This window comes from Mesoplodon bidens (genome assembly GCF_964165515.1).
Source record: "Mesoplodon bidens genome assembly, chromosome: 14".
Taxonomy (NCBI): domain Eukaryota; kingdom Metazoa; phylum Chordata; class Mammalia; order Artiodactyla; family Ziphiidae; genus Mesoplodon; species Mesoplodon bidens.
In genome coordinates, this window is record NC_138170.1 from 63094127 (window position 1) to 63121717 (window position 27591).

The 27591-nt window shown below is 40.0% G+C and overlaps 1 protein-coding gene across 2 annotated transcripts in view; it reads right to left on the reverse strand.

Annotated features, from left to right (window-relative positions):
• The window catches only part of TTC27 (tetratricopeptide repeat domain 27), a 181641-nt gene that overhangs the window by 80278 nt on the left and 73772 nt on the right, over nucleotides 1-27591 (reverse strand). For both annotated transcript variants that reach the window (XM_081254404.1, XM_081254403.1), the window contains exon 10: nucleotides 21305-21418. In XM_081254404.1, coding sequence (XP_081110530.1) covers nucleotides 21305-21418 — 114 coding nt within the window. The remainder of the gene's footprint in view (nucleotides 1-21304; nucleotides 21419-27591) is intronic.

A 27591-nucleotide genomic window follows, 5' to 3' on the forward strand; every position in this document is an offset into this window, starting at 1 on the left:
AATTTTATTTAATTTTTTAATTTTTTAATTTTTAAAAAATTTTTGGCTGCATTGGGTCTTCGTTGCTGCGCACGAGCTTTTCTCTAGTTGTGGTGAGCAGGGGCTACTCTTTGTTGCAGTGCGCGGGCTCTCATTGCGGTGGCTTCTCTAGTTGCAGAGCACGGGCTCTAGGAGTGAGGGCTTCAGTAGTTGCAGCATGTGAGCTCAGTAGTTGCAGCACTCGTGCCCTAGAGCACGTGGGCTTCAGTAGTTGCGGCACATGGACTCAGTAGTTGTGGCACATGGGCTTAGTTGTTCCGCGGCATGTGGGATCTTCCCAAACCAGGGATCGAGCCCTTGTCCTCTGCATTGGCAGGTAGATTCTTAACCACGGCGCCACCAGGGAAGTCCTTGAATTTCTTTAAATGTTTAAAAAAACCTTTAAATTAATCAACATTTATGTAAATTTGTACATTTAGAACTTACCAGGAAAATAGTTTTTTATTTTTATTATTATTTTTTTTTGCGGTACGCGGGCCTCTCACTGTTGTGGCCTCTCCCGTTGCGGAGCACAGGCTCTGGACAGGCAGGCTTAGCAGCCATGGCGGCCCAGCCACTCCGCGGCATGTGGGATCTTCCCGGACTGGGGCACAAATCCGTGTCCCCTGCACCGGCAGGCGGACTCTCAACCACTGCGCCACCAGGGAAGCCCAGGAAAATAGTTTTTTAAATTGAGGTTTCCTATAATAGTTCTTTCAAAGAACTAGCCTTATTAATCAGCCTTTTTACTTTTTCTAAGAAAAACTGTTCTTCAGCATATCTATTTCACAGCCACACTGTCACTGTGACAATGGCGCTTTCTAACATAAATCAGAGAAAAATTACATGAAGAACTTCATTTAGGAATTTTCTAACGAATAAAGTGAAATCAAAGCGTGTGTCTATTTGATCACAGAGGGTGAGTTCTCTTACTCTTCAGCAAGAGAGACATAGGGCAGGACATTCATTCATGTGAGACCACCCTTAAGGTGCAGTGGACAGCTTCAACCTGCATGCACTGAGGAATCCCTCTGCTGGTCTGAAATACCTGCACTTTGTACTAAGTAACTGAACTCGAAGAGGCTATGTCAAGAAGCAGACCAACAAGACCAAGATGGCTGACTCTGAGAAAAGGTACCAGGGCCAAACGCAAAGCCAAAGGCCGGCATTAACTGGTAGTCACATGATGAGTCATCGCAAGACCCCACATATTCAGCATCAAAGTGAATGCAGACGCTCAGGAGTCCTAGGCAATACACAGACAGTAGTCCCACTACCGTGATCATCTTCACCTGCCTCCTCATTTGCCATACAGTACGCATATATGTTTCTTCTGTTTTATACAAAGACCTCTCCACTGTGAATTATCATGACCTTTTTTGCATAATGCAGCGCTCATATTTTCTTTTTTTGGCAATTGACTAGTTTTCACAGGCCTGTCTTATGAGGATTAGATGGCAACAATACGTCAACGTTAATTTTCTGATGTTAATGCACATATTGTAGTTATGTAGGAGAGCGTCCATGTATTTGAGGATGATGAAGCACTATGTTTGCAACTTACTTTCCAAAACTTCAGGATACAAAAGACAGTTTGTCCTGTACTTAAAACTTTTCTGTAAGTTTGAAATTTTTTTCAAGTTTTTATGAAATTAAAATTGAAAATTTCAACAACAACAACAAAAAGTAAGAGGTAGCAAGTTCAAACTTCCTCAGGAGAAAGAAAAGGACAAGAATCTAATAAATCCCACTATAAGTAAGAGGAGACCAGTTTCTGAGCAGGGGAACTGCTCCTCACCTGGGGGAGAAGGGAAGTTCTCTATATTATAATAGGTGGGAGATATATTTGTTAGTCTAAGAATATCCTGCAGAATGAGAAAACACTCATTACATCACTTCTTTGACAATCCAAGATGTTATTCAATCAAATCAGTCAGAACAAATTGAGTCATAACCAGACTCCTAAACCATCTTGATCAAAATATTTTTAAAGCTTTCTGGCCTTACTTCAGAGAAACTTAATAGCAAAAAGGTTGCATGCTTCTGCCCAAAGCTATTTAGTTGTAGGAGAGACAGAAGAGAAGAAAAACTTCTGGCTGAATACACATGGTTACAATACAAAAATAGAAGGTTCACTGAATTACTTCATTAAGGGGGGCAACTTTTCCCTTTTATCAAATTCTTTTTCTTCCTTTGGAAAGAAAAAATAAATAATGCTTATTTAATAATTAAAAGCCAAAAGCAACATCCCACCATTTATTTTTATGAAGTCTTAACTACATGCAAGACATCTGATTTTCAAACAAAACTCATGCTGTTTGCTGTACTTACTGCATCTAGCTAAAACGTATTAATCAGTGCTCAGTAAATACTTCCTAATTTATTAAAAAATAAACAGATTTATTATGTATTTCAGATACTCTCAGATACTTTTAGATGATTTCAGAGTGTCTCTGGTACTCTCAGATACTCTCCAAAATGTCAGAGACCACCGGAGAGAGCAGAGAATAAACATTTATTTGAATCTGATACCATAAATAAGCCCCTGTACAAGTACAGCCATGCTTTATAAGAACTCAAATAGGCCATGTGTATGATAAAAGATTAAAAACAGAATTCTAACCTATTTTCACTCCTGCACAGAATATACTTCTTCCTACCTTAAATATGACAACCACCTAAAGATTCACCTACCAATAAAACCAAGAACATCAAATTAATTTGTCTATTTCCTCTACTGAATTCAAAGTACTCTCTTATTTGCTAACTCACTCCAAATACAGGGACTTATTTACAATTCATCTCTAGGTTTTTCAGAGCAGGATTATTTCTAGTGACTCATTCTGGAATAATCCCATTATAGTCAAATGAACTGGAGTCCTTTACAAGAAAAAGAGTGCTGATAGGTGAAGCGGCCTGCATGCTGTTCTAGGTCAACCTCCAACAAGCAAGTCATTTAAACACAAAGGCACTCATCTACGAAATGATTTTCTAAATGATCTTTTGCACTCCAAACACTCTGAGTATATGGCTTTATCAAAAGAGTATTTTTGTTTAATTTCAAGCATTTGAGGAGATGGCTAGTTTCAGGTACCATTAGCCGAACACAAGTGTCAGGTTCATTCCTCAGGGGCAAACTGTACCAAAGCAGTCTGGAAGACAACGGCAGGACATTAAGTCCTAGGAGAATGGGACTGAATGAACAGCAAGCCCGAGCTCCTACCGTGTATATGTGTGTGTGTGTGAATGTGGACAGAAACAGTGAGCTCAGAGACAAACTGGCACTTTGTAAGCTTTCACACACCCCCAGAAATTGAGGTAAATGACCTCTAAAGCAGTGTCCTACCCTTTCACTTGCCATTTTCTCTCTCCAGTTTCTAAATTTCATGTATTTCACACCTGAAAGTCATGGGCACTTGGTCATAAGTTAAAACTGGTATGAGAAGTTGTCTTTAAGGGAAAATGGTAACATCAAAAATGGAGAGAGAGAGAGAAGTGAATATACCCTAGACCAATCATTAAGAGTTGAAAGCAAGCAGAGTGTACATAGGAGAGTGACAGAAGAAATGTGGATAAACGGGAAAGACGATGAGTAAAGAGTAAGGAAGAGTCTAGGGCTCAGTCAGGAGGTGGGGGGACAGCCAAGTCACAGAAAATCCAGGTATGATAACTGTTGGGAGACACCAAAGATGACCTCATGATGTATAAACTACTGTGATATGAAACTGTTTTCAAGATTTAAGACTCCCTTTTAATGTCTTTTTCTCCCCAAACTCCATCGTAAAGCATTTATACTTTGAGTGTCCTTTGAGACAACGTGCTTGTGCATATGGATTCTCTAAGCCCAGACAATAACGACTCCCAAGCCTTCCAGGAGCCACAGTACCAGAGGTCAGGAGATACCTCTAAGGAATGGGGAATAAAAGAATAAAACCCTGGGCTTCCCTGGTGGCGCAATGGTTGAGAGTCCGCCTGCTGATGCAGGGGACACAGGTTCGTGCCCCGGTCCGGGAAGATCCCACATGCCGCGGAGCGGCTGGGCCCGTGAGCCATGGCCGCTGAGCCTGCGCGTCCGGAGCCTGTGCTCCGCAACGGGAGAGCCCACAGCAGTGAGAGGCCCGCATACTGCAAAAAAAAAAAAAAAAAAGAATAAACCCCTGGAAAACAATGATGGGTCCTCTCTTTTCAATTCTCTGTTTTCAGTAGAGAAAGAACTTCCCCTCCAAAAAACTAGAGAAGATCAAGACTACATTTTAAAATTAGCACATGGAGAATGATTTAGTATAGAAGGACAATTCTGAACAAGGTCTGGTATGATTTAGACTTTATTTATGTGCTCGTATCTAAAAGTATGGCACACATATCTTCAAAAGAACAGAGCTAGTCCCTAAGGACCTACACTTTCACTGAAGGCTATTCTTTCTTGCTTGCGTGATATCAAAGTGTTTATCCACTTTCTGAAGAGCCAAGTAGAAATTAGCTGATAATCTAAAAGGTATGATTGATCATATGCCAAATCACCTTGCTTTTTTGTGCAATGTGTGTGTGTGTGTGTGTGTGTATGTGTAGGAGAGTGGGATTTATTATAAAAATATGTACTTAATCAAATATATCCAACAGTTGGGCTGAACTGCTCTTTGACAGGAGGCTGCAGTCATTCAGCCGTGATTCAGTGGTGAAGCTAATTGTCACCTCTAACTCCCAAGCCCAAGAAAATTTCTAATAGGAACAAGGGGAATGAGAATCAAAACCTATTAACAACCTACTAAGTATCAACAACACCATTAAACCTATCGTTAATCCAGTTTTACCTTGTGTATAGGGAATTGCAGGGAATCAGAGAGATTAAAAAAATGGCTTGCCCAGGCTTCCCTGGTGGCGCAGTGGTTAAGAATCTGCCTGCCAATGCAGGGGACACGGGTTTGAGCCCTTGTCCAGGAAGATCCCACATGCCACGGAGCAACAAAGCCCATGTGCCACAACTACTGAGCCTGCGCTCTAGAGCCCATGAGCCACAACTACTGAAGCCCGTGCACCTAGAGCCCATGCTCCGCATCAAGAGAAGCCACCACAATGAGAAGCCCGTGCACTGCAACGAAGAGTAGCCCCTGCTTACCGCAACTAGAAAAAGTCCGAGCACAGCAGCAAAGACCCAACTCAGCCATTCATTCATTCGTTCATTCATTTATTTTTAAAAAATGGCTTGCCCGAAGTTTAAAGCTATGAAATAGGTGAGTCTGTCTGATTCCAAACACTAAGTTGACAGCTTCATTAAAACCTTACCTCCTAAGTGGAAATTATCAGAGCTGTGAAAATAAAAAGCAGCTTCTCACTGGAAAAATACTGAGAACTCTAATTAACTGGGTTTTTCCCCACCTAATCCCATAATATGGGAGTCAGGGTGTGGCCTGGCCAAGAAGATCTTTGATCACTACTCCCTGTTCCAAAGACTTTTATGTGTTGGCTGGTAGAAGCTGGGTCTACTATAATGGGGGCTGGGAGAGCTTAAATGTCTTTTTTATGATTCCAGACAGAAGAGATGAACATAAAGAGGGAGGCTTCAAGGAAGCCCAGACAAGGATCTTGGAACATTCCCCTTAGTCACACCTTAGCAGTTCTTAAACCATTTCGTTTCAGGACCTCTTTATATTTATTTTTTTAATTAATTTTTATTGGAGTATAGTTGCTTTACAATGTTGTAGGACCCTTTAAACTCTTATAAATTATTGAGGGACTCCAAAGAGCTTTTGTTTGTGTGGGCTATCATCTATCAATATTTATCATATTAGAAATTAAAACTGAATAAAATTTAAATATTAATCCATTCTAAAAGAAAATAATGAATCTATTACATTAACATACATAATATGTTTTATGAAAAATAACTATATTTCCCCCCCAAAAAAAGAGAAGTCTTGAAAAGATTGGCAATGTCTTGGGAATTCCCGGCAGTCCAGTGGTTAGGACCCCGAGCTTCCACTGCTGGGGGTCCACGTTCAATTCCTGGTCAGGGAACTAAGATCCTGCAAGCTGAGTGGCACAAAGAAAAAAGTAAAAACAAAAACAAAAACAAAAAACTGTCAATGTGTTACATTTTTGCAACTCTCTTTAATGTCTGGCTTAATAGATGACAGCTGGATTCTCATACCAGCTTCTGTAGTCAATCTGTTGCAATATGATGTTTTGGTTGAAATTTATGAAGAAAATTTAGCCTCATACAGATAGGTAGTTGGAAAAGGGAGAAGTATGTTAACAGCTTTTTCAGTTAATTGTGCATATTATTCTTTGATACTACATCAAAATTCAAAATGTGGTGGCTTCTTAGAGTTACCTGCAATGTGGAATTTGAAATCCTATAAATGAATGTTTCCCTGTACATTAAATATTCTGTTACAGTAAAAATCCACTGGTCTAAAAAAAACCAAAAAACAAAAATCTACTCACTGATGTATCTTGAACTTTGAATGGATCTTTTACCCATGCTTGATTTTTTACATCATGTATTAGTCATTTGGAAAATGTGCAGATTTAGAAATGTTGACATATTTCATATAATATTAAAAATTGTATGCATTAACATCACCAATAATCTCACAAGAAAACTCTCAGCCCAGTCCTGAAGTATTGGAAAGCTGTCAAATTCATAAATGCATATAAAAGATTTCCAAAAGTCTCAATTTTTTTCTTAAAAGCTCAAAATTTTATCACTGGTAAGAAATACTGTCAATTATTTTCCTAGAAGTGATGAGCTCACTTCATTCATTTTTGAGAAAATTTCTGCCAAATACCCAAGTATGAATACCCACAGTCTGTCAATAGTTCTTCTTAGTAAAAACAGTGTTTCCTGGGAAAAGCAACTCGCTTAGCTTTTCTTGAGACAACCACTGTACTTCAGCACGCAGCACAAGTGTTTTGCAAGTACTTCCCAGTTCATCACGTAGAATATTAAAAAGCACGCTGTCAAGGGTGAAGACTTAATAATATTTACTGCTTTATCGAAGACATTCATAAACAAAACTGTCTTGGGACTTCCCTGGTGGTCCAGTGGTTAAGAATCCGCCTTCCAATGTAGGGAAACACGGGTTCAATCCCTGGTTGGGGAACTGAGATCCCACAAGCCACAGGGCAACTAAGCCCGCGTGCCACAACTACTGAACCCACGCACTCTAGAGCCAGCATGCGACAACTAGAGAGCCCGCGTGCCACAACTACTGAGCCCATGCACTCTGGAGCCCGTGCGCCACAGTAAAGAGAAGCCTGTGTGCCTCAACAGAAGATCCTGCGTGCCACAACGAAGATACCACGTGTTGCAACTAAGAGACCCAACACAACCAAAAAATTAATTAATTAATTAATTTAAAAAACCCAAAAAACAAAACTGTCTTTTCTTTTTTTTAAGCTACAAACTCATGGTGGTGAAGCACAGGATGACTACCAGCACAGTATGGTGTCCTGACCTTGATTCCGGTTAAGGGACCAACAGTTTGATCCCCCATTGCTTCTGCTGATTCAGTATCAACACAGTGACAAGATAAATAGTATCTCAATATTTTTGTGAAGACAGTTGTGACCTTGGACACTCTGAAAGGTCTGAGGAGCCTCGGGGCTCCACAATCACCCCGAGAACTGGGAGATGCACAATCTCTCGTGCCTTCCCCAGACGCTGCCCACCTCCAACCTTCTCCCACAACTTCTCCAGGGGACCCTGCTTAGTATTTAAGGCAATACTTAGAAGTTCTCCTTTATTATCTTGTCTTAAAAGATTAGGAAATGAGAAAAGTCAGTCTGTTTACAGTCTGCAAGTATTATAAGAGTGCAAAGAATATTTATTAAAACTTAAATGAATGCTTTAAATTCCCAGTATTATTCTTTCTAAAAAAGTTAAAGTAGTTAAGTCTAATAATAATTACCCCTACTTTCCTGAGCACTCTCAGTCAGATGCAAAGCATCTGTTCCTCAGCAAGCTCAATTCCACCTGGCCCTCGTCTGCAGCCCTCAGTAACACTCACCTCTAAGGTTCCTTCTGGCACCCAGTCCCGTTAAATCACAACGCTGGCCTCCAGGCCTTGATAAATGCCCTTTTAGTCTCTGTTCTGTTTGTACTTGGATGTAAGACAGGAAAATATCTGGAGCTACAAAAGAGTAACAACCTGCCTCTGTCAGGGGCAGTCTCTTCCAAACGTACCCATAATCACCACCCTCACCAGACCCTGAATTTCTGCAGGCTGGGCTGAAGAGCTATATATATATATTTTTTTTTAATTTATTAATTTTATCTATTTTACTTTTGTCTGCGTTGGGTCTTTGTTGCTGGGTGCGGGCTTCCTCCAGTTGCAGCAAGTAGGGGCTACTCTTGGTTGTGGTGCGTGGGCTTCTCATTGTGGTGGCTTCTCTTGTTGTGGAGCATGGGCTCTAAGCGTGCGGGCTTCAGTAGTTGTGGCACTCAGGCTCAGTAGCTGTGGCTCGTGGGCTCTAGAGCGCACGCTCAGTAGTTGTGGCGCACGGGCTTACTTGCTCCACAGCATGTGGGATCTTCCCGGACCAGGGCTCGAACCTGTGTCCCCTTCATTGGCATGTGGATTCTTAACCACTGCGCCAGGGAAGTCCCATGAAGAGCTATATTTTAACAAGCACCTTGGAAGTGATTCATATGTTCAGGCAAGTTTGAGAAATATTGTATAAGGCTCTTAAGATGTACACAGGGTGCTGTCCCAGGAAAAACCAATGTGTCAGTTCAATCAACACAATCTGACTCTGTCAAAGACCTTCAGTGTGCCCCGACTGGAATCTGACTGAAGTTAGCATTCAGTGCCTTTAGAAGTGTGCTTTAAGTGGGTGTACTTTATTCTATTCCACTAGTAAGTTTGTCTGCTGTTACTGAGTTTTCACTGTTCTGTAACTTTCTAGGTTTTCAAAATATTTTTTTAACTATTAACAATATTTTATGTTGTTTATCACTCCTCCCTTCTTTTATCTCACTTATTTATGAACTAATTGTTGCCTATATTTTTACTAATCTATTATATCATGAAACTCACATCCTGGTTCAGCCTATCAGCCTCTGTCCAGGCATCCCCCTTCCTTGGCCTTAGCAGAAGCCAGTTTCACTCACCCAGGTGCACGTTCTTCTCCCACACGGGACTGCATCCTGATATTGTGTACAATCCATTTCCTTCTCCTTTCACCTAAATTGTAGGCCTTCAGACGCTGAGTTCTACAACCGAACCTTCCTCACAAAAGCCTCTATTCACTTCTTCCTGCCTATGCTGGTTCAACCCCTTTCCCCCAGATGATGCCAAGTCTTCCACTGATATCTTCTTTCTCAGAGCTTCCTGAGAAGAATACAGCATGGTGAGTCAAAGCATGGACTTCGGGGGCTTCCCTGGTGGTTCAGTGGTTAAGAATCTGTCTGCCAATGCAGGGGACATGGGTTCAAGCCCTGGTCCGGGAAGATTCCACGTGCTGTGGAACAACTAAGCCCGTGCACCACAACTACTGAGCGTGCGCTCTAGAGCCCATGAGCCACAACTACTGAGCCCAGGCACCACAACTACTGAAGCCCACGTGCCTAGAGCCCGTGCTCTGCAACAAGAGAAGCCACCGCGATGAGAAGCCCGTGCACCACAACGAAAAGTAGCCCCCGCTCGCCACAACTAGAGAAAGCCTGCGCACGGCAACAAAGACCCAACTCAGTCAAAAATAAATAAAATAATTTAAAAAAAAAAGCATGGACTTCGAAATCCAAGACAGACCTGGTTTGAATTCAATTAGACCTTGGGTAAGTCACTTATATTTTCGGTGCTTCAGTTTCTTCATCAGTAAAAATATAAATAGTGCCTACTTCCTAGGATTATTTAGAACCTGGCACATGAGTATCCAGTAAACGGTAGTAACTGTACACAGTTCTGAATAAAGAGTAGTAACTATAATGATTCCAAAAAAAAAAGCATAGCTACAGTCACAGGAGCAAGTTCTAGTATACTTTTCAATAACTTTCAAGCGCTACACGTGGTTATTAACGCAGGTGAAGTACAGAGCTAGAACGGAAGACATGATTTCATATCTCAGGTATTTGAAAAGCTCAGTGGCAGGACTCAGCACAGTAAACATGAAGCACTGTAATTATCCCAATGTTTTTGGATTTTCTAAATCTAAAGCATTCTATTCTAGGTAGTAATGATTGCTTTTGGTGAGTTATGAAGGATTGGGCAGCTTTATTTTCCTGTACCGCCTTTAAAGTCAGGATAATAGAAACAGTCAACATTTACTGAGGGTTTACTATGTGCCAGGCGCTATTTGAAGTGTTTCACAAATATTAAGTCATTTAACCCCTCAGTATCTGAATGAGGTGGGCATTACTGCTCTCTCCATTCTCCAGATAAGGGAAGTGAAGCATAAGAGGTTAGGGTGCTTAGCCTTGGCCACAGTACGTGACATCTCTTCCTCTTGGATTGTGAGGTCTATGGACAATAAAATCTGGTGCTTTTCTGACAACAGACATTCTGACACTGAAGCAGGCAGAGAAAAGCAGAGATGGGAAAAGAGAGAAAGACCTGATGATCTCTTCGAGCCTTGAATCCAGCTAACTTTGGGATCGGAATACCCCTAGACTTCCCAGTTATTATAACAGTCAACCAATTTCCTTTTTTTTTTTTTTTTTTTGCAGTATGTGGGCCTCTCACTGCTGTGGCCTCTCCCGCCGCGGAGCACAGGCTCCGGACGCGCAGGCCCAACGGCCATGGCTCATGGGCCCAACCGCTCCGCGGCACATGGGATCCTCCCAGACCGGGGCACGAACCCGCGTCCCCTGCATCAGCAGGTGGACTCTCAACCACTGCGCCACCAGGGAAGCCCCAATTTCCTTTTTTACAGCCAGTTTGAATTGGGTTTCTGTCCCTTACAACTAAAAGTTTCCTACTGAGACCTGTCCTTGAATTGTACTGAAGTAGAAGTATAAAAAGTCTCGAAAAGCTCTAAACATCAATGTCTATTACAAGCACCTTATATTTAGATAAGGATATTTAAAGTATAAAAATCAAATGCAACTTCTCAAGTTGTGAAGCCATACCCCCTCGTGGGGTAAGCCAAATATGGCCAAGGTCAGCTTGAATTACTACATCACGTGCTCCCCTCCACCTCCTGTCATCCATAATAACAGCCATATATTCCATCACGCAAACAGCCACACATCAAGGTCAATGCCAAGCCTGCCAAATATAATTCATGTGGATGTACTTTCATGAAGAAGATATGTGAAAATGTAATAGAGCAGGTGCATATTCTGAGACACTAAAACTTCAGAGAGCAGTCTGCAATGCAGAACAAATGACCAGCTTGTAATATAGAGGAAAAGCTTTGTTTTATGGTATGTTGAGAAATACAGAGTGAAAATATTTCCAGATAATTAAGTAGCTAACTCATGAACTCCAGTCTCTTATCGTTTCTTTTTTTTAAATATCTTTATTGGAGTATAACTGCTTTACAATTCTTATCACTTCTTCTAATGACCTCAAAGGGTAGTGATTTATGCATGCAGTTCATCATTTTTTAGGAAACCCTGTATAAGAAAAAACTGAAATTCCTTTACCTCTTTCCCCTTAAAAAAAAATACAACCAACCAAAATGTGAATTACTACCCACTGAGACCTCTACGTTACCCTCAGTGTGATCACAGCGATTGCTCCGTTCCGGTTAGCTTTGGCACTCGACTGAAGATTTGGACTGTAGGATATTACAAATGCTGCTCTCTACTCCTCTCAGATTGCTAAATTGCCAGATGAAAATATAATCTTTAATTTAGCTAACTCTCAATTATTCCTGCTAATAAGTAGGTAATTAAAAATTAAACACAGAGAAGAAAAGGACTTACAAAAACAAACCCAAAACGTTTAAGAAAATGGTAATACGAACACAAATTTCGATAGCTACCTTAAAAGTGAATGGATTAAATGCTCCAACCAAAAGACACAGGCTTGCTGAATGGATACAAAAATAAGACCCATATATATGCTGTCTACAAGAGAGTGCTTTGTGACCACCTAGAGGGGTTGAATAGGGAGAGTGGGAGGGAGATGCAAGAGGGAAGAGATACGGGGATATATGTATATGTATATCTGATTCACATTGTTACAAAGCAGAAACTAACACACCATTGTAAAGCAATTATACTCCAATAAAGATGTTAAAAAAGAAAAAAAAATAGATGTTCTAAAAATACTCATTTAAAAGTTGTGAAATCTCAATTAGCTCCCACAGTTAAGAAAGTCAAATGACAGCATGAATAGTCTCCAGTGACAGAAAACTGCTGCAATCTCAAATTCTCAATTCAATGCAATGTCCTCCCAGAAATTCAAGGGTGAAGGAAAAGACTCTTGCCATGCAAACATCTTCAGAGGCACAACTACCTCGACAGGGGCAAATCTTCACAATTTAAATTAAAAGGTTTAAAACATAACTGGGTAATTAAAATTCACTAGCAAAATTACTTAATAATGAACATAAAGTAACCTAACATTAACCCTCAGTGACTGAACTGAGTTTATCTAACACTAATATGAACGTTATTAGACAATGATGACATTTAGTTTGCGCAAGTTTTTTTGGATTGGAAATAAGACGGTTCCCTTGAATGTATGTGGTTTCAATTAATTTCCTTCATATTTGGATATGTATAATACATTGCTTTCATCATACTAAAGGAAAGAAGAAAAAGATGTGATCTTATGATACAGAAGATATTGATTATTTGGACTTGGATGAGATCTGGCATGGTGGGGTGGGGGAGAAGCAGAATGATGATAGATACATAGGCATTTTGTACCCCACTGGTAAAAAGCAGGGTATAAATAAATACTGGAGAATATAAGATTTTAATTCAAGCTGCTTCTGAATTCTAAAATAACCAATGTTTCCATAAACATTATTTTCTTCATCATTACCACCATCATCATAGTCCTGAAGATACAATAATTAAAGAACTCTAGCCTAGAATAATTCCCATTAGATAGGGTGCTTTTAATGGACTTTCCTCAACTTGGATTTCCTTCTTCCTCTGTGAATTTTATAATACTGATTTATTTACCATTAGGTGTGACACAACAGTCCCTTCTAAGTTTGGCATGACTCACTTAGACATCCCTTCCAAATCTGCCACCTTTAGGACCTGCCATTACATCCTTTTTCTTTTTCTTTTTAACATCTTTATTGGAATATAATTGCTTCACAATGGTGCTTTAGTTTCTGCTCTATAACAAAGTGAATCAGCTATACATATACATATGTTCCCATATCTCTTCCCTGTTGCATCTCCCTCCCACCCTCCCTGTCCCACCCCTCTAGGTGGTCACAAAGCACCAAGCTGATCTCCCTGTGCTGCGACTGCTTCCCACTAGCTATCTATCTTACATTCGGTAGTATATATAAGTCCATGCCACTCTCCCACTTTGTGCCAGCTCACCCTTCGCCCTCCCCATGTCCTCAAGTCCATTCTCTAGTAGGTCTGTGTCTTTATTCCTGTCCTGCCCCTAGGTTCTTCATAACCTTTTATCTTTTTCATTTAGATTCCATATATATGCGTTAGCATACGGTATTTGTCTTTTTCTTTCTGACTTACTTCACTCTGTATGACAGACTCTAGGTCCATCCACCTCACTACAAATAACTCAATTTCGTTTCTTTTTAAGGCTGAGTAATATTCCGTTGTATATATGTGCCACATCTTCTTTATCCATTCACCTGTTGATGGACACTTAGGGTGCTTCCATGTCCTGGCTACTGTAAATAGAGCTACAATGAACATTGAGGTACATGACACTTTTTGAATTATGGTTTTCTCAGGGTATATGCCAGTAGTGGGATTGCTGGGTTGTATGGTAGTTCTATTTTTAGTGTTTTAAGAAACCTCCGCACTGTTCTCCATATTAGCTGTATTAATTTACATTCCCATCAACAGTGTAAGAGTGTTTCCTTTTCTCCACACACTCTCCAGCACTTATTGTTTGTAGATTTTTTGATGATGGCCATTCTGACCAGTATGAGATGATATCTCATTGTAGTTTTGATTTGCATTTCTCTAACGATTAGTTATGTTGAGCATTCTCCTTCATGTGTTTGTTGGCAATCTGTTTACCTTCTTTGGAGAAATGTCTACATAGGTCTTCTTCTCATTTTTCGATTGGGTTGTTTGGTTTTTTTGATATTAACCTGCATGAGCTGCTTGTAAATTTTGGAGATTAATCCTTTGTCAGTTGATTCGTTTGCAAATATTTTAGCCCATTCTGAGGGTTGTCTTTTCATCTTGTTTATGGTTTCCTTTGCTGTGCAAAAGCGTTTAAGTTTCATTAGGTCCCATTTGTTTATTTTGTTTTTATTTCCATTTCTCTAGGGGATGGGTCAAAAAGGATCTTGCTGTGATTTATATCATAGGCTGTTCTGCCTATGTTTTCCTCTAAGAGTTTTATAGTGTCTGCCCTTACATTTAGCTGTTTAATCCATTTTGAGTTTATTTTTGTGTATAGTGTTAGGGAGCGTCAAATTTCATTCTTTTACATGTAGCTGTCCAGTGGCCCCAGCATCACTTATTGAAGAGGCTGACTTTTCTCCATTGTATATTCTTGCCTCCTTTATCAAAAAGAAGGTGACCAGGGCTTCCCTGGTGGCGCAGTGGTTGAGAGTCCGCCTGCCGATGCAGGGGACACGGGTTCGTGCCCCGGTCTGGGGAGATCCCACATGCCGCAGAGCGGCTAGGCCCGTGAGCCATGGCTGCTGAGCCTGCGCATCCGGAGCCTGTGCTCTGCAAGGGGAGAGGCCACAACAGTGAGAGGCCCGCCTACCGCAAAAAAAAAAAAAAAAAAAAAAAAAGAAGGTGACCACATGTGCGTGGGTTTATCTCTGGGCTTTCTATTCTGTTCCATTGATGTATACTTCTGTTTTTGTGCCAGTACCATACTGTCTTGATTACTGTAGCTTTCTAGTATACACTGAAGTCAGGGAGACTGATTTCTCTAGCTCCGTTTTTCTTTCTCAAGATTGCTTTGGCTATTCAGAGTCTTTTGTGTTTCCATACAAATTGTGCAATTTTTTGCTCTAGTTTTGTGAAAAAAGCCAGTAGTATTTTTTGATAGGGATTGCACTGAATCTGTAGATTGCTTTGGGTAGTATACTCATTTTCACAATGTTGATTCTTCCAATCCAAGAACATGGTATTTCTCTCCATCTGTTGGTATCATCTTTAATTTCTTTCATCCATGTCTTATAGTTTTCTGCATGCAGGTCATTTGTCTCCTTAGGTAGGTTTATTCCTAGGTATTTTATTCTTTTTATTGCAGTGGTAAATGGGAGTGTTTCCTTAATTTCTCTTTCAGATTTTTCATCATTAGTGTATAGGAATGCAAGAGACTTCTGTGCTTTAATTTGGTATCCTGCTACTTTACCAAATTCATTGATTAGCTCTAGTAGTTTTCTGGTAGCATCTTTAGGATTCTCTATGTATAGTATCATGTCATCTGCAAACAGTGACAGCTTTACTTCTTCTTTTCTGATTTGGATTCCTTTTCTTTCTTTTTCTTCTCTGATTGCTGTGGCTAAAACTTCCAAAACTATGTTGAATAATAGTGGTGAGAGTGAGCAACCTTGTCTGTTCCTGATCTTAGTAGAAATGGTTTCAGTGTTTCACCATTGAGGACGATGTTGGCTGTGGGTTTGTCATATATGGCCTTTATTATGTTAAGTTCCCTCTGTGCCTACTTTCTGGAGGGTTTTTTTATCATAAATGGGTGTTGAATTTTGTCAAAAGCTTTTTCTGCATCTATTGAGATGATCATATGGTTTTTATTCTTCAATTTGTTAATATGGTGTATCACATGGATTGATTTGCGTATACTGAAGAATCCTTGCATTCCTGGGATAAACCCCACTTGATCATGGTGTATGATTCTTTTAATGTGCTGTTGGATTCTGTTTGCTAGTATTTTGTTGAGGATTTTTGCATCTATGTTCATTAGTGATATTGGCCTGCAGTTTTCTTTCTTTGTGACATCTTTGTCTGGTTTTGGTATCAGGGTGATGGTGGCCTCATAGAATGAGTTTGGGAGTGTTCCTCCCTCTCCTATATTTTGGAAGAGTTTGAGTAGGATAGGTGTTAGCTCTTCTCTAAATGTTTGCTAGAATTCGCCTGTGAAGCCATCTGGTCCTGGGCTTTTGTTTGTTGGAAGATTTTTAATCACAGTCTCAATTTCAGTGCTTTTGACTGGTCCATTTGTATTTTCTATTTCTTACTGGTTCAGTCTCTGAAGGTTGTGCTTTTCTAAGAATTTGTCCATTTTTTCCAGGTTGTCCATTTTATTGGCATAGAGTTGCTTGTAGTAATCTCTCATGATCCTTTGTATTTCTGCAGTGTCAGTTGTTACATCTCCGTTTTCATTTCTAATTCTGTTCATTTGTGTCTTCTCCCTTTTCTTCATGAGATTCTGGCTAGTGGTTTAACAATTTTGTTTATCTTCTCAAAGAACCAACCAGCTTTTAGTTTTATTGATCTTTGCTACTGTTTCCTTCATTTCTTTTTCATTTATTTCTGATCTGATCTTTATAATTTCTTTCCTTCTGCTAACTTTGGGTTTTTTTTTAATTCTTCTTTCTCTAATTGCTCTAGGTGTAAGCTTAGGTTGTTTATTTGAGATGTTTCTGGAGGTAGGCTTGCATTGCTACAAACTTCCCTCTTACAACTGCTTTTGCTGCATCCCATAGGTTTTTGGGTCATTGTGCTTTCATTGTCATTTGTTTCTAGGTATATTTTGATTTCCCCTTTGATTTCTTCAGTTATCTCTTGGTTATTAAGTAGTGTATTGTTTAGCCTCCATGTTCTTGTATTTTTTACAGACTTTTTTGTGTAATTGATATGTAGTCTCATAGCATTGTGGTCAGAAAAGATACCTGATACAATTTCAATTTTCTTAAATTTACCAGGGCTTGATTTGTGACCGAAGATATGATCTATCCTGGAGAATGCTCGATGAGCACTTGAGAAGAAAGTGTATTCTCTTGTTTTTGGATGGAATGTGCTACAGATATCAATTAAGTCCATCTGGTTTAATGTATCATTTAAAGCTTGTGTTTCCTTATTTATTTTCATTTTGGATGATCTGTCCATTGGTGAAAGTGGGCTGTTAAAGTCCCCTACTATGATTGTGTTACTGTTGATTTCCCCTTTTATGGCTGTTAGCATTTGCCTTATGTATTGAGGTGTTCCTCTGCTGGGTGCATAAATATTTACAATTGTTATATCTTCTTCTTGGATTGATCCCTTGATCATTATGTAGTGTCCTTCTTTGTGTCTTGTATACAAGTAGTCTTTGTTTTAAAGTCTATTTTGTGTGATATGAGAATTGCTACTCCAGCTTTCTTTTGATTTCCTTTGCATGGAATATCTCTTTCCATCCCCTCACTTTCAGTCTGTAGGTCTGAAGTAGGTCTTTTGCAGACAGCACATATACAGGTCTTGTTTTTGTATCCATTCAGCCGGTCTATGTTTTTTGGTTAGAGCATTTAATCCATTTACACTTAAGGTAATTATCAATATGTATGTTCCTATTAACCATTTTCTTAATTGTTTTGGGTTTGTTATTGCAGGTCTTTCCCTTCTCTTGTGATTCCTGCCTAGAGAAGTTCCTTTCGTATTTGCTGTAAAGCTGGTTTGGTGGTGCTGAATTCTCTTAGCTTTTGCTTGTCTGTAAAGGTTTTAATTTATCTGTCGAATCTCACTGAGAGCCTTGCTGGGTAGAGTAATCTTGGTTGTAGGTTTTTCCCTTTCATCACTTTAAATATATCCTGCCACTGCCTTCTGGCTTGCAGAGTTTCTGCTGAAAGATCAGCTGTTAACCTTATGGGGATTCCCTTGTATGTTATTTGTTGGTTTTCCCTTGCTGCTTTTAATATTTTTTGTTTGTATTTAATTTTTGATAGTTTGATTAATATGTGCCTTGGCGTGTTTCTCCTTGGATTTATCTTGTATGGGACTCTGCGCTTTCTGGACTTGATCAACTATTTCCTTTCCCATATTAGGGAAGTTTTCAACTATAATCTCTTCAAATATTTTCTCAGTCCCTTTCTTTTTCTCTTCTTCTTCTGGGACCCCTATAATTTGAATGTTGGTGCATTAAATGTCATCTCAGAGGTCTCTGAGACTGTCCTCAATTGTTTTCATTCTTTCTTCTTTATTCTGCTCTGTGGTAGTTATTTCCACTATTTATCTTCCAGGTCACTTATCCATTCTTTTGCCTCTGCCATTCTGCTACTGATTCCTTCTAGAGAATTTTTAATTTCATTTATTGTGTTGTTCATCATTGTTTGTTTGTGCTTTAGGTCTTCTTGGTCCTTGTTAAATGTTTCTTGTATTTTCTTCATTCTATTTCCAAGATTTTGAATCATCTTTACTATCATTACTCTGAATTCTTTTTCAGGTAGACTGCTTATTTCCTCTTCATTTGTTTGGTCTGGTGGGTTTTTAACTTGCTCCTTCATTCTGCTGTGTGTTTCTCTGTCTTCTCATTTTGCTTAACTTACTGTGTTTGGGGTCTCCTTTTTGCAGGTTGCAGGTTCGTAGTTCCCGTTGTTTTTGTTGTCTGCCTTCAGTGGCTAAGGTTGGTTCAGTGGATTGTGTAGGCTTCCTGGTGGAGGGGACTGGTGCCTGTGTTCTGGTGGATGAGGCTGGATCTTGTCTTTCTGGTGGGCAGGACTGTGTCAGGTGGTTTGTTTTGGGGTATCTGTGACCTTATTATGATTTTAGGCAGCCTCTCTGCTAATGGGTGGGGCTGTGTTCCTGTCTTGCTAGTTGTTTGGCATAGGGTGTTCAGCACTCTAGGTTGCTGGTCATTGAGTTGAGTTGGGTCTTAGCATTGAGATGGAGATCTCTGGGAGAGCTTTCGCCGTTTGATATTACGTTGGGCCGGGAGGTCTCTGGTGGACCAATGTTCTGAACTCGGCTCTCCCACCTCAGAGGCACAGGCCTGACACCCAGCTGGAGCACCATGACCCTGTCAGCCACACGGCTGCTAGTGTTGGAGGGTCTCCTGCAGAGGTGGTGGGTGGCTGTGGTTTACTTGCGGGGACAAGAACACTGACAGCAGAAGTACTGGGAAGCACTCCTTGGAGTGAGACTCCCGGAGTCCGCCATTAACCCCACCAAAAAGCTGGTCTGCATTCTTCAATGTAATTGCCTGCTACTGTGTAAGTTAAAGTCCAGACTCTGTCATTAACTAGCCAGGCAAACTGGGGCAAGTCACCTGACCTCATCACACCTGCATTTCTTCAACTTATCATGTGACAAGATTAAGCTTTTCCCTAAGAGTTCCTTCTAGCTTATTTTTCTTTCTGCTTTACCACTTTATTGTTTTACCACTTTGTACAGCTGAGCAAGGGAACAGATTTCCACAGAAACTAAAAGAGAATTTTTTTAAAACATTGTTTTATGTATACATGTATTTTTAAAATCATTTTCCTCTTATTCTTTAGGGATGCAATAACTTCAACAATTAGTAATATCAAACTCTGAATCAGAGGAATTGGCAAAATTTCAGATTATGAAGTAAATGGCTCAACAAGTAACAGAATATTAGACAAATTTTGTCTAATTGATCTTGTTCCATGATCTGACTAATTTCCAAATTTTCTGGGTCGGGGAGTGAAAAGATTTTCTCTGATTTTTCCCGCAGAGGCAGGAATAACAACTCCCTCATTCTGTTGTATACGTAGAAAGGTATACCACTCTCTTCATCACGTAGCATTTGCATGGCAAGATGAAGAGACCCCAGATATAGTAAGGCCAAGACAGGGGCAAAGGGCCAAAGCATGGTGATTTGGCTCTTTCTTCAAATCCATTTTCCCCAAGCAAAGCACATCTTGTTTATTTGATATCTAAAAGCATCATCTGCACAATTCAGAGAATCATGCAGGTTTCAAACTGGAAAGCTAGGAAAGATACAGAACCTAAGGAATAACTTTGTACTATATTTCCAGCAGCATCAATAGAGTGCTCTAAGCTTAGTGAGGTGTCTATCAGAAATATTTTTAAACACAGAAATTAATAAAATATTCTTCAGTAGTTTAAAAAAAAACCACTTTGGAATAGAGACTATTCATTCCAGTTCATCAGTGAATATTTTTGCATTAGGATTAATTTTGTTTCCTCATACAATCTATGTCTGTGAAACTGCATACCTTTTTCACTAACTCTTGTATTATCTGTTTACCACTCACCACAAACCTATGCTATGAGTACAATTATTAGTACCCCCTTATATAGATAATGAAAATGAAACTAAAACTCTTGTAACTTCCTGAGTGGTAGGGTTAGAAGAGTGTCTTTTGTTATCCATAGTAAGTCCCTTTCACCACACCTGAGCTTATGGCAATGAGGTGACTCTGGGAGGATGGGGGCCGGTTGTCAGAGGAACCAACCATGTGACTGGGGGGTTGGAACTTCCAGCCCCACCCCAAGGTCCGGGGAGGGAAAAAGGGCTGGGGGTTGAGGTAATCACCAGTGGCCACTGATTTAATCAATCATGCCCACATAATAGATACTCCATAAAAACCCCCAAAACAAATGGGCTCAGAGAGCACCCATGTTGGAAAACGCACTGACGTTCTGGGAGGGGGAGTGCACCCCAAACTCCACAAAGACAGAGAAGCTCCTTTGCTCAGGATCCTTGCCCTATATACCTCTTCATCTGGCCGTTCATTTGAATCCTTTATAACATACTTTATAATAAACCAGTAATAGTAATTAAGTGTTTCCTTGAGTTCTGTGAGCCAGTTCTAGCAAATTATCAAACCTGAGGTGAGGAGGAGGTCGTGAGGACCCCTGATTTATAGCCAGTCAGTCAGAAGTAGAAGACTTGAGATTGGAATCTGATGTGGGAGGCTGTCTTTTGGAACTTAGCCCTTAACATATGGGGTCTGCACTAATTCCAGGGAGGGTCAGAATTGAATTAAATTGTAGGACACCCAGTTGATGTCCACAGGGAAATCATGAAATGCTTGGTGTGAAAGACCCACATACTTGGCGTCAGAAATGTTGAGTAGCGGAACAGCTTTCCTTTAGAAAGGTTAAATACTACGGTCACAGAGCTAAGTGACAGAGTTGGGCTTTGGAGCCAAGCAAACTCTGAAACAACACTCTTCAATAATAAAACGTGTTAGAGGAAAATGATTTTATACTCACAACAAACATGTACGGTTATTGATAATAATAAAGAACTGGAAGAATAACAAAAATTGCCACATTAATTCTTACCTGTGTCTGCCTCATTGCCCGTTCCACTCGGCGTGTGCTCCCTCTCTCAAGTTTTGTCCGGAGGATCAAAGCTGATGTCTGAATGGCCCAGAACTTGGGTTGCGAAAGCAAACACTGAGGGGAAGAAAGAAAGAAAGAAAAAAAGAAAAAAAAAAAAAAGACCACAGAAGGAATGGATAAGCTGGATAATTCCACTCTGAATATAACAAAATGAATATATCAGGTACTGCTGAGTGCAGATTTGAAAATCACCTCAGTGAAAAATAATAAAAGACAACATGCACTTTATATTTTTTATGAAGAATATTTTTTATGAAGAATGTGTTCATCTGAGCAGAGTCATTACTTAACCTAGTTGACCTGTTCTACTGAATAAATTCCTTAAGGAATGAATCAGAATATTTCCATATAATCAAAAGGTAAGCAGAATGTATCATACCATAAATTAATAAATCTTTTTATCTCACGAGTTATTAAAAAATGTGAGAAAATAGGGCTTCCCTGGTGGCACAGTGGTTGAGCGTCCGCCTGCCGATGCAGGGGACATGGGTTCGTGCCCCGGTCCGGGAGGATCCCACATGCCGCAGAGCGGCTGGTCCCGTGGGCCATGGCCGCTGAGCCTGCGCGTCCAGAGCCTGTGCTCCACAACGGGAGAGGCCACAACAGTGAGAGGCCCGCGTACCACACAAAAAAAAAAAATGTGAGAAAATAAACTACATAAAATAAATGCCATCTTTCTCAAATTTGAAATAAATTTTTAAAAATCATCCAAACTCACAAACAAAAACAAATAATTAGAAATCTGGTACCTTTCATTAAATATCCTAATCCACTGATGCAAATGCAAACCAAACTTTTAAGAAAACCACTCTAAAATTTTTGAGAATGCATTCTAGTCTTGGTTAGGGTAGGGAGTCTCTAATTTTAGTTAAAATGCTATCCTAGAGAGGGCATCTTAAGAAAGACTGGCTCATAAGAAAACTCTGAATATGCACATACTGAATCCTAGCCCCAGAGAAAGCTGTGACCAACCATGAGTTCACAGAGTGCAGTAGAAACCACTGAATACGACCATAAATGTAGTGGGGAAAAAGTGAAAGTTTGGGGTGCGTGAAAAGAAGGGCAAAATGTATTATGAGACAATAGGGACTGATTGGTATAATGAACACAACTTAAGCTCTTTGCTGATGACATGGAAACCAATGCTGCCCGAGTGATCATTCACAACAATAACTTTCAGTGAAGATTGCTTCGAAGAAAGGCAAAAGGTTTATTCGTCTGAAAGCTGACTACATCCTTGATTATCTGCTTATTTCTAAAAGTCAGGTATAAAAAACATCCTAGTTAATTAGCGTCCAATTAATCATTCAAAACCTAGCTGCGCACTAGAAGGAGAAGCTCTTGGTATTTTAAAAGTAAGTCAGATCTCTGAGAGCAGGATCTGGGCATCGGTGTTTTTTAAAACACTCCCCAGGTAATTCTAAGGCATAGCCAAAGTTACGAACTAGTAGGCTAAGCTAATACACGTATTTGTTTTTGGTCATATTCCCTTGTAACTCCAAATTCTCATTAAAAGTTAGCAAGAAGTCCTTCAATGGAGTGTATATAAACTATATCACCGTCCCTGCAACGTCTTACTGTACCATGCCCAGCTCACTTCCATCATTTCTATTACCTGCCTGGCCCCTATAGGTATGTGAATTGTCAACTCCAAATCTTTGCCAACTTTCTTAAAATAAAAAGGAGACTGAAGCACCAACAGGTTAGATCACTTGCTCAGTGTCACACCTTCATTAGAAGCAAAAGCTGATTCTAATACTTGGTCTCGATCCCCAAAACAACATCTTTTATTTTGGAAATTGCACTGGGATGCATAAGCTTCAACCATTTTCATTTTGTAACTGAAACATAGTTAACATATAATATTATGTCAGTTTCAAGAGTACTACAGGGCTTCCCTGGTGGTGCAGTGGTTAAGAATCTGCCTGCCAATGCAGGGGACATGGGTTTGAGCCCTGGTCTGGGAAGATCCCACATGCCGCAGAGCAACTAAGCCCATGCGCCACAACTACAGAGCCTGCGCTCTAGAGCCCACGAGCCACAACTACTGAGCCTGCGCTCTAGAGCCCGCAAGCCATAACTACTGAATCCGAGCGCCTGGAGCCTGTGCTCTGCAACAAGAGAAGCCACTGCAATGAGAAGCTCACACACTGCAAGGAAGAGTAGCCCCTGCTCCCCACATCTAGAGAAAGCCCATGCATAGCAATGAAGACCCAGTGCAGCCAAAAACTAAAAATTATTTTTAAAAAAAAGTACTACATAATGATTTGATATTTGCATACATTATAAAGTGATCACCACAATAAGTCCAGTAACCATCTTTTCCCATACAAAGTTATTACAATATTATTGACCATATTCCTCATGTTGTATATTATCAATATATCCCCATGACTTATTTTATTCTATAACTGGATGTTTGTAACTCTTAATCCCCTTTACCTATTTCGCCCACCCCACCTCACTTTCTGGCAACCACCTGTTTCTACTCTGAATCTGTGAGTCTGTTTTCATCTTGTTTTGTTTATTTGCTTGTTTTGGTATTTAGATTCACCATATAAGTCAGATCATGCAATCTTTCTCTGTCTGACTTATTTCTTAACTTAGCATAATACCCTCTAGATCCATTCATGTTGTCGCAAATGGCAAGATTTCACTTTGTTACGGCCACAGAACATATTTACATTGTTTTCTTAACACTTTCTCCAAGGAAGTGGATGACAGTACCCAGGAAACACTGGTAGAGTAATGTAAGAAGAGGACTCAGTAAAGAACTTTAGGAAACGGCTCTATTAAAGGGAAGTAGAAGAAGAGGAGTAAACAAAGAATATGTAAATAAGGGAGAAGGAGAATCAGAAGAATAAATTCTTACTGAAATGTGTTCATTCATTAATTCACTTGAGTGAACAAGCCTACTCTGTACAAGGCAGTGTGCACAAGGCCCCAGGGACAAAGTAGCGAGCAAGACAGACAAGGTCCCTGCCCTCAGAGAACTTACATTCTAATGCAATGACTATTAAGTAACCTAATTCTTCTATAACTAAGTTTGCAAATTAAAATACTTTTATCTCCTTGGAATACAGTTATATGGCACTATAAATATATACATGATGAAACAGAAGACATGAAATAAGTAAATCTGCACACTGATTCTACTACCTACAGTGGGTCGCCTGTTTTCTCTTCATTTTATTAAAGGGACTGTCTCGGTACCTCATGACAGGATGGAAGAGCACTGAGGAAATGGCTCTGTAGAACAGTGGGGATAATCTCCAAGTCAGCCAGAGCTTGATCAGAATCCCAGCTCCACCAAGTGAGGTGATTAGCTGGGTGACCTTGGGAAGCCACCTGACCTCTTAGGATCTCATTTTCCTCCTCTCTAAAACAGAAGTAGTAACTCCCATCTCTCACAAACTTGTGAGGATTAAAGAAACATGAATAAGTTAACACTTAACTAGCCTCTGAGAGTACCTGCTAAAAAGCACATGTGGTCCCCTCTGGGATTTCTCCTCCTGTAATGCTTTCTCTCACCCTCAGCAGGAATGCACCATCCAGAGTGGGCACAGGTGATGGCCCTAACCATCAGCTATCCCCAAAATATGGCACCTGGGCATACTGAGCATTTTAAGCTGAAGGAGTCTGAGAAAACAGCTGAAGGAGGAAGATCACTCTGACCTTCCCACTGCCTTTTTCTCCTGAAACAGGTCATAAAACTCTCACATGAGAGGTGCCTTCCCTATACCCAGAGGAAAGGTGCATCCTTATCTCTGAAGACAAAGGGACCCTGAGAAGAATCCCAACAAGCAGGCCTTACTAAATTTCTCCCAGTTTACTACCCTTACCTTTGAACTATCATACTCCTCCACGACTGCCCACACTTCATCAAACCTAGCACTAAAATACTCAGGTTGAACTGTTTCATCAGGTCTTCATTTCCTTATGAAGGCTCCTGTGTTACACAAAATCTCTATTAAGAAATGTGTGCACTTTTTTCCCATTAATCTGTCTTTGTCAGTTTAATTTTCAGACCCAGTCTGGAACCCTAAGAGCGTGGAGGAAAACTCTGTCTTCCCCCACAGTCCCCAGCCACACGGTCACTTCACACCAATAACATCATGCTACATGGGCCAGCACAGGCCGTGGGCTTGTCAGTTAAAGCCCAGCTTTAAAAGGTTTGCATACCAAAGCGAGGAGATATTTTCCTCAGAAAACTACCAACTCAGACTGTTTTCTATGCTGGCATGAGAACAAGAGTTTCAGACTTTTATGTGAAGCTCAAGCAAAACATTCTCACTAAACGCTGAAAGTAAAATGCAATCTGAAAAACAGACATTTGAAAAGCTTTAAAGAAGGAACTGACTGGATAATGATATCACTGAAGAATGCATTTATCTTATATTTGTTTGGCTGGGAGATATACAGAATTGGGAAAGTCTTTCTAAGAGGAGGTAACTGCAGATAGGCTGTGTTTAATATATCTTACAAAACACTGCTGCCCACAAAGTAAAAATCGTCAGAATATGAGACATTAGGTAAAGAAAAAGAAAATTAAACAGGATATATATGCTTTAATGCTCTAAATAGTTGGAGAAAGTTCATTTTATTGCTGAATAATATTTCACTGCAATATACAATTTATTTAACCATTATCCTGCTAACGGGCATTTAGGTAGTTTCCAATCTGGGGCTACTACAAATCTGCTGTGAACATTCTAGATGTGCTATCAGAATGTGCCATCAGTTTAGGTGAACATGTACAAGTGTTTCTGTTGGACATATACTTAGGAGTGAAATTGCCAGGTCAGAGTATTTAGCTTTCAGGAATACATCCAATCTTCTAAAAGGTTTTCCACTTTACACTCTTATTAGAAACATTAGAGTCCTTGTTACTTCACAACCTTGCAACACTCAATATTGTCTATTTTTTACATTTTAGCCATTCTGGTGGGTATTTAGTAGTATTCCATTATGGTTAATTTTCACTTCTCTAACGAATTTGCATTTCTCTACTGGTTAATAAAGTTGTGCACCTTTTTATATGTTAATGACCATTTTAATGCCTCTCTTTTAAATCCCTACTGAAGTCCTTTGCCTGCTGTTTTCTGTTGGGTTGTCAAAATTTTTCTTGGGCTTCCCTGGTGGCACAGTGGTTAAGAATCCACCTGCCAATGCAGGGGACACAAGTTTGAGCCCTGGTCTGGGAAGATCCCACATGCCATGGAGCAACTAAGCCGTGTGCCACAACTACTGAGCCTGTGCTCTAGAGCCCACGAGCCACAACTACTGAAGGCCAGGCACCACAACTACTGAAGCCCGCACACCTAGAGCCCATGCTCTGCATCAAGAGAAGCCACCACAATGAGAAGCCCGTGCACTGCAACGAAGAGTAGCCCCCGCTCAACGCAACTAGAAAAAGCCCACATGCAGCAACGAAGACCCAATGCAGCCAAAAATAAATAAATAAAATAAATAAATTTTAAAAAATCTTTTCTTGATAATTTGTTAAATATTCTTTATATTTTCTGAACACAAGCTCCCCTGTCTTTTTGTTGGAAGAGGGTAACATATTCTTCTTATTATTTGACAAATACACAACACATACTCGTGCTGGCAAGGCACTGGTCTAAGCGCTTTACAAATATTAACAGTATCTTCTGAAATTTAAAGTGTTTAATATTACTAGTCAACCAGTTTATTGTTTTTTGTTTTATGGTTAGAGCTTTATTGTCCTTTTTGATCGTCCTAAGGTCTCAAAGATGTTCTGTATTTTTCCTCTAAAAACTTTACAGTTTTGCTTTCTACTTCCACATATTCAATTTGGAATTGATTTTTTGTATATCTAGTATGATATAGGGGTTAAGATAGCTTTTTTCCATATGGATATAAATCATCTAGTACCATGTATTGAAAAGCCTACCCTTTCCCCACTGCACTGCAACGCCAGATTTGACATAAGTCAGATGAACTGTGTATGTATGGCTCTGTTTTTGGACTCTCTATCTGTTCCACTAGTTAGTCTGTATTTCCTCGTGTCAAAATGTCTTAATTCAGTGTTCCTCAAACTTTCAAGTGCATAAGAATAATCTAGAGATTGTTAAAACACAGACTCCTTGGCCCCAACTCCAGAGATTCTGATTCAACAGGGTGTGAAGTGGAGCCGGAGAAATTCCATTTCTAACAAGCTCCCAGGTGATGCTGATGCTGCCAGTCCAAGAACCACAATATGC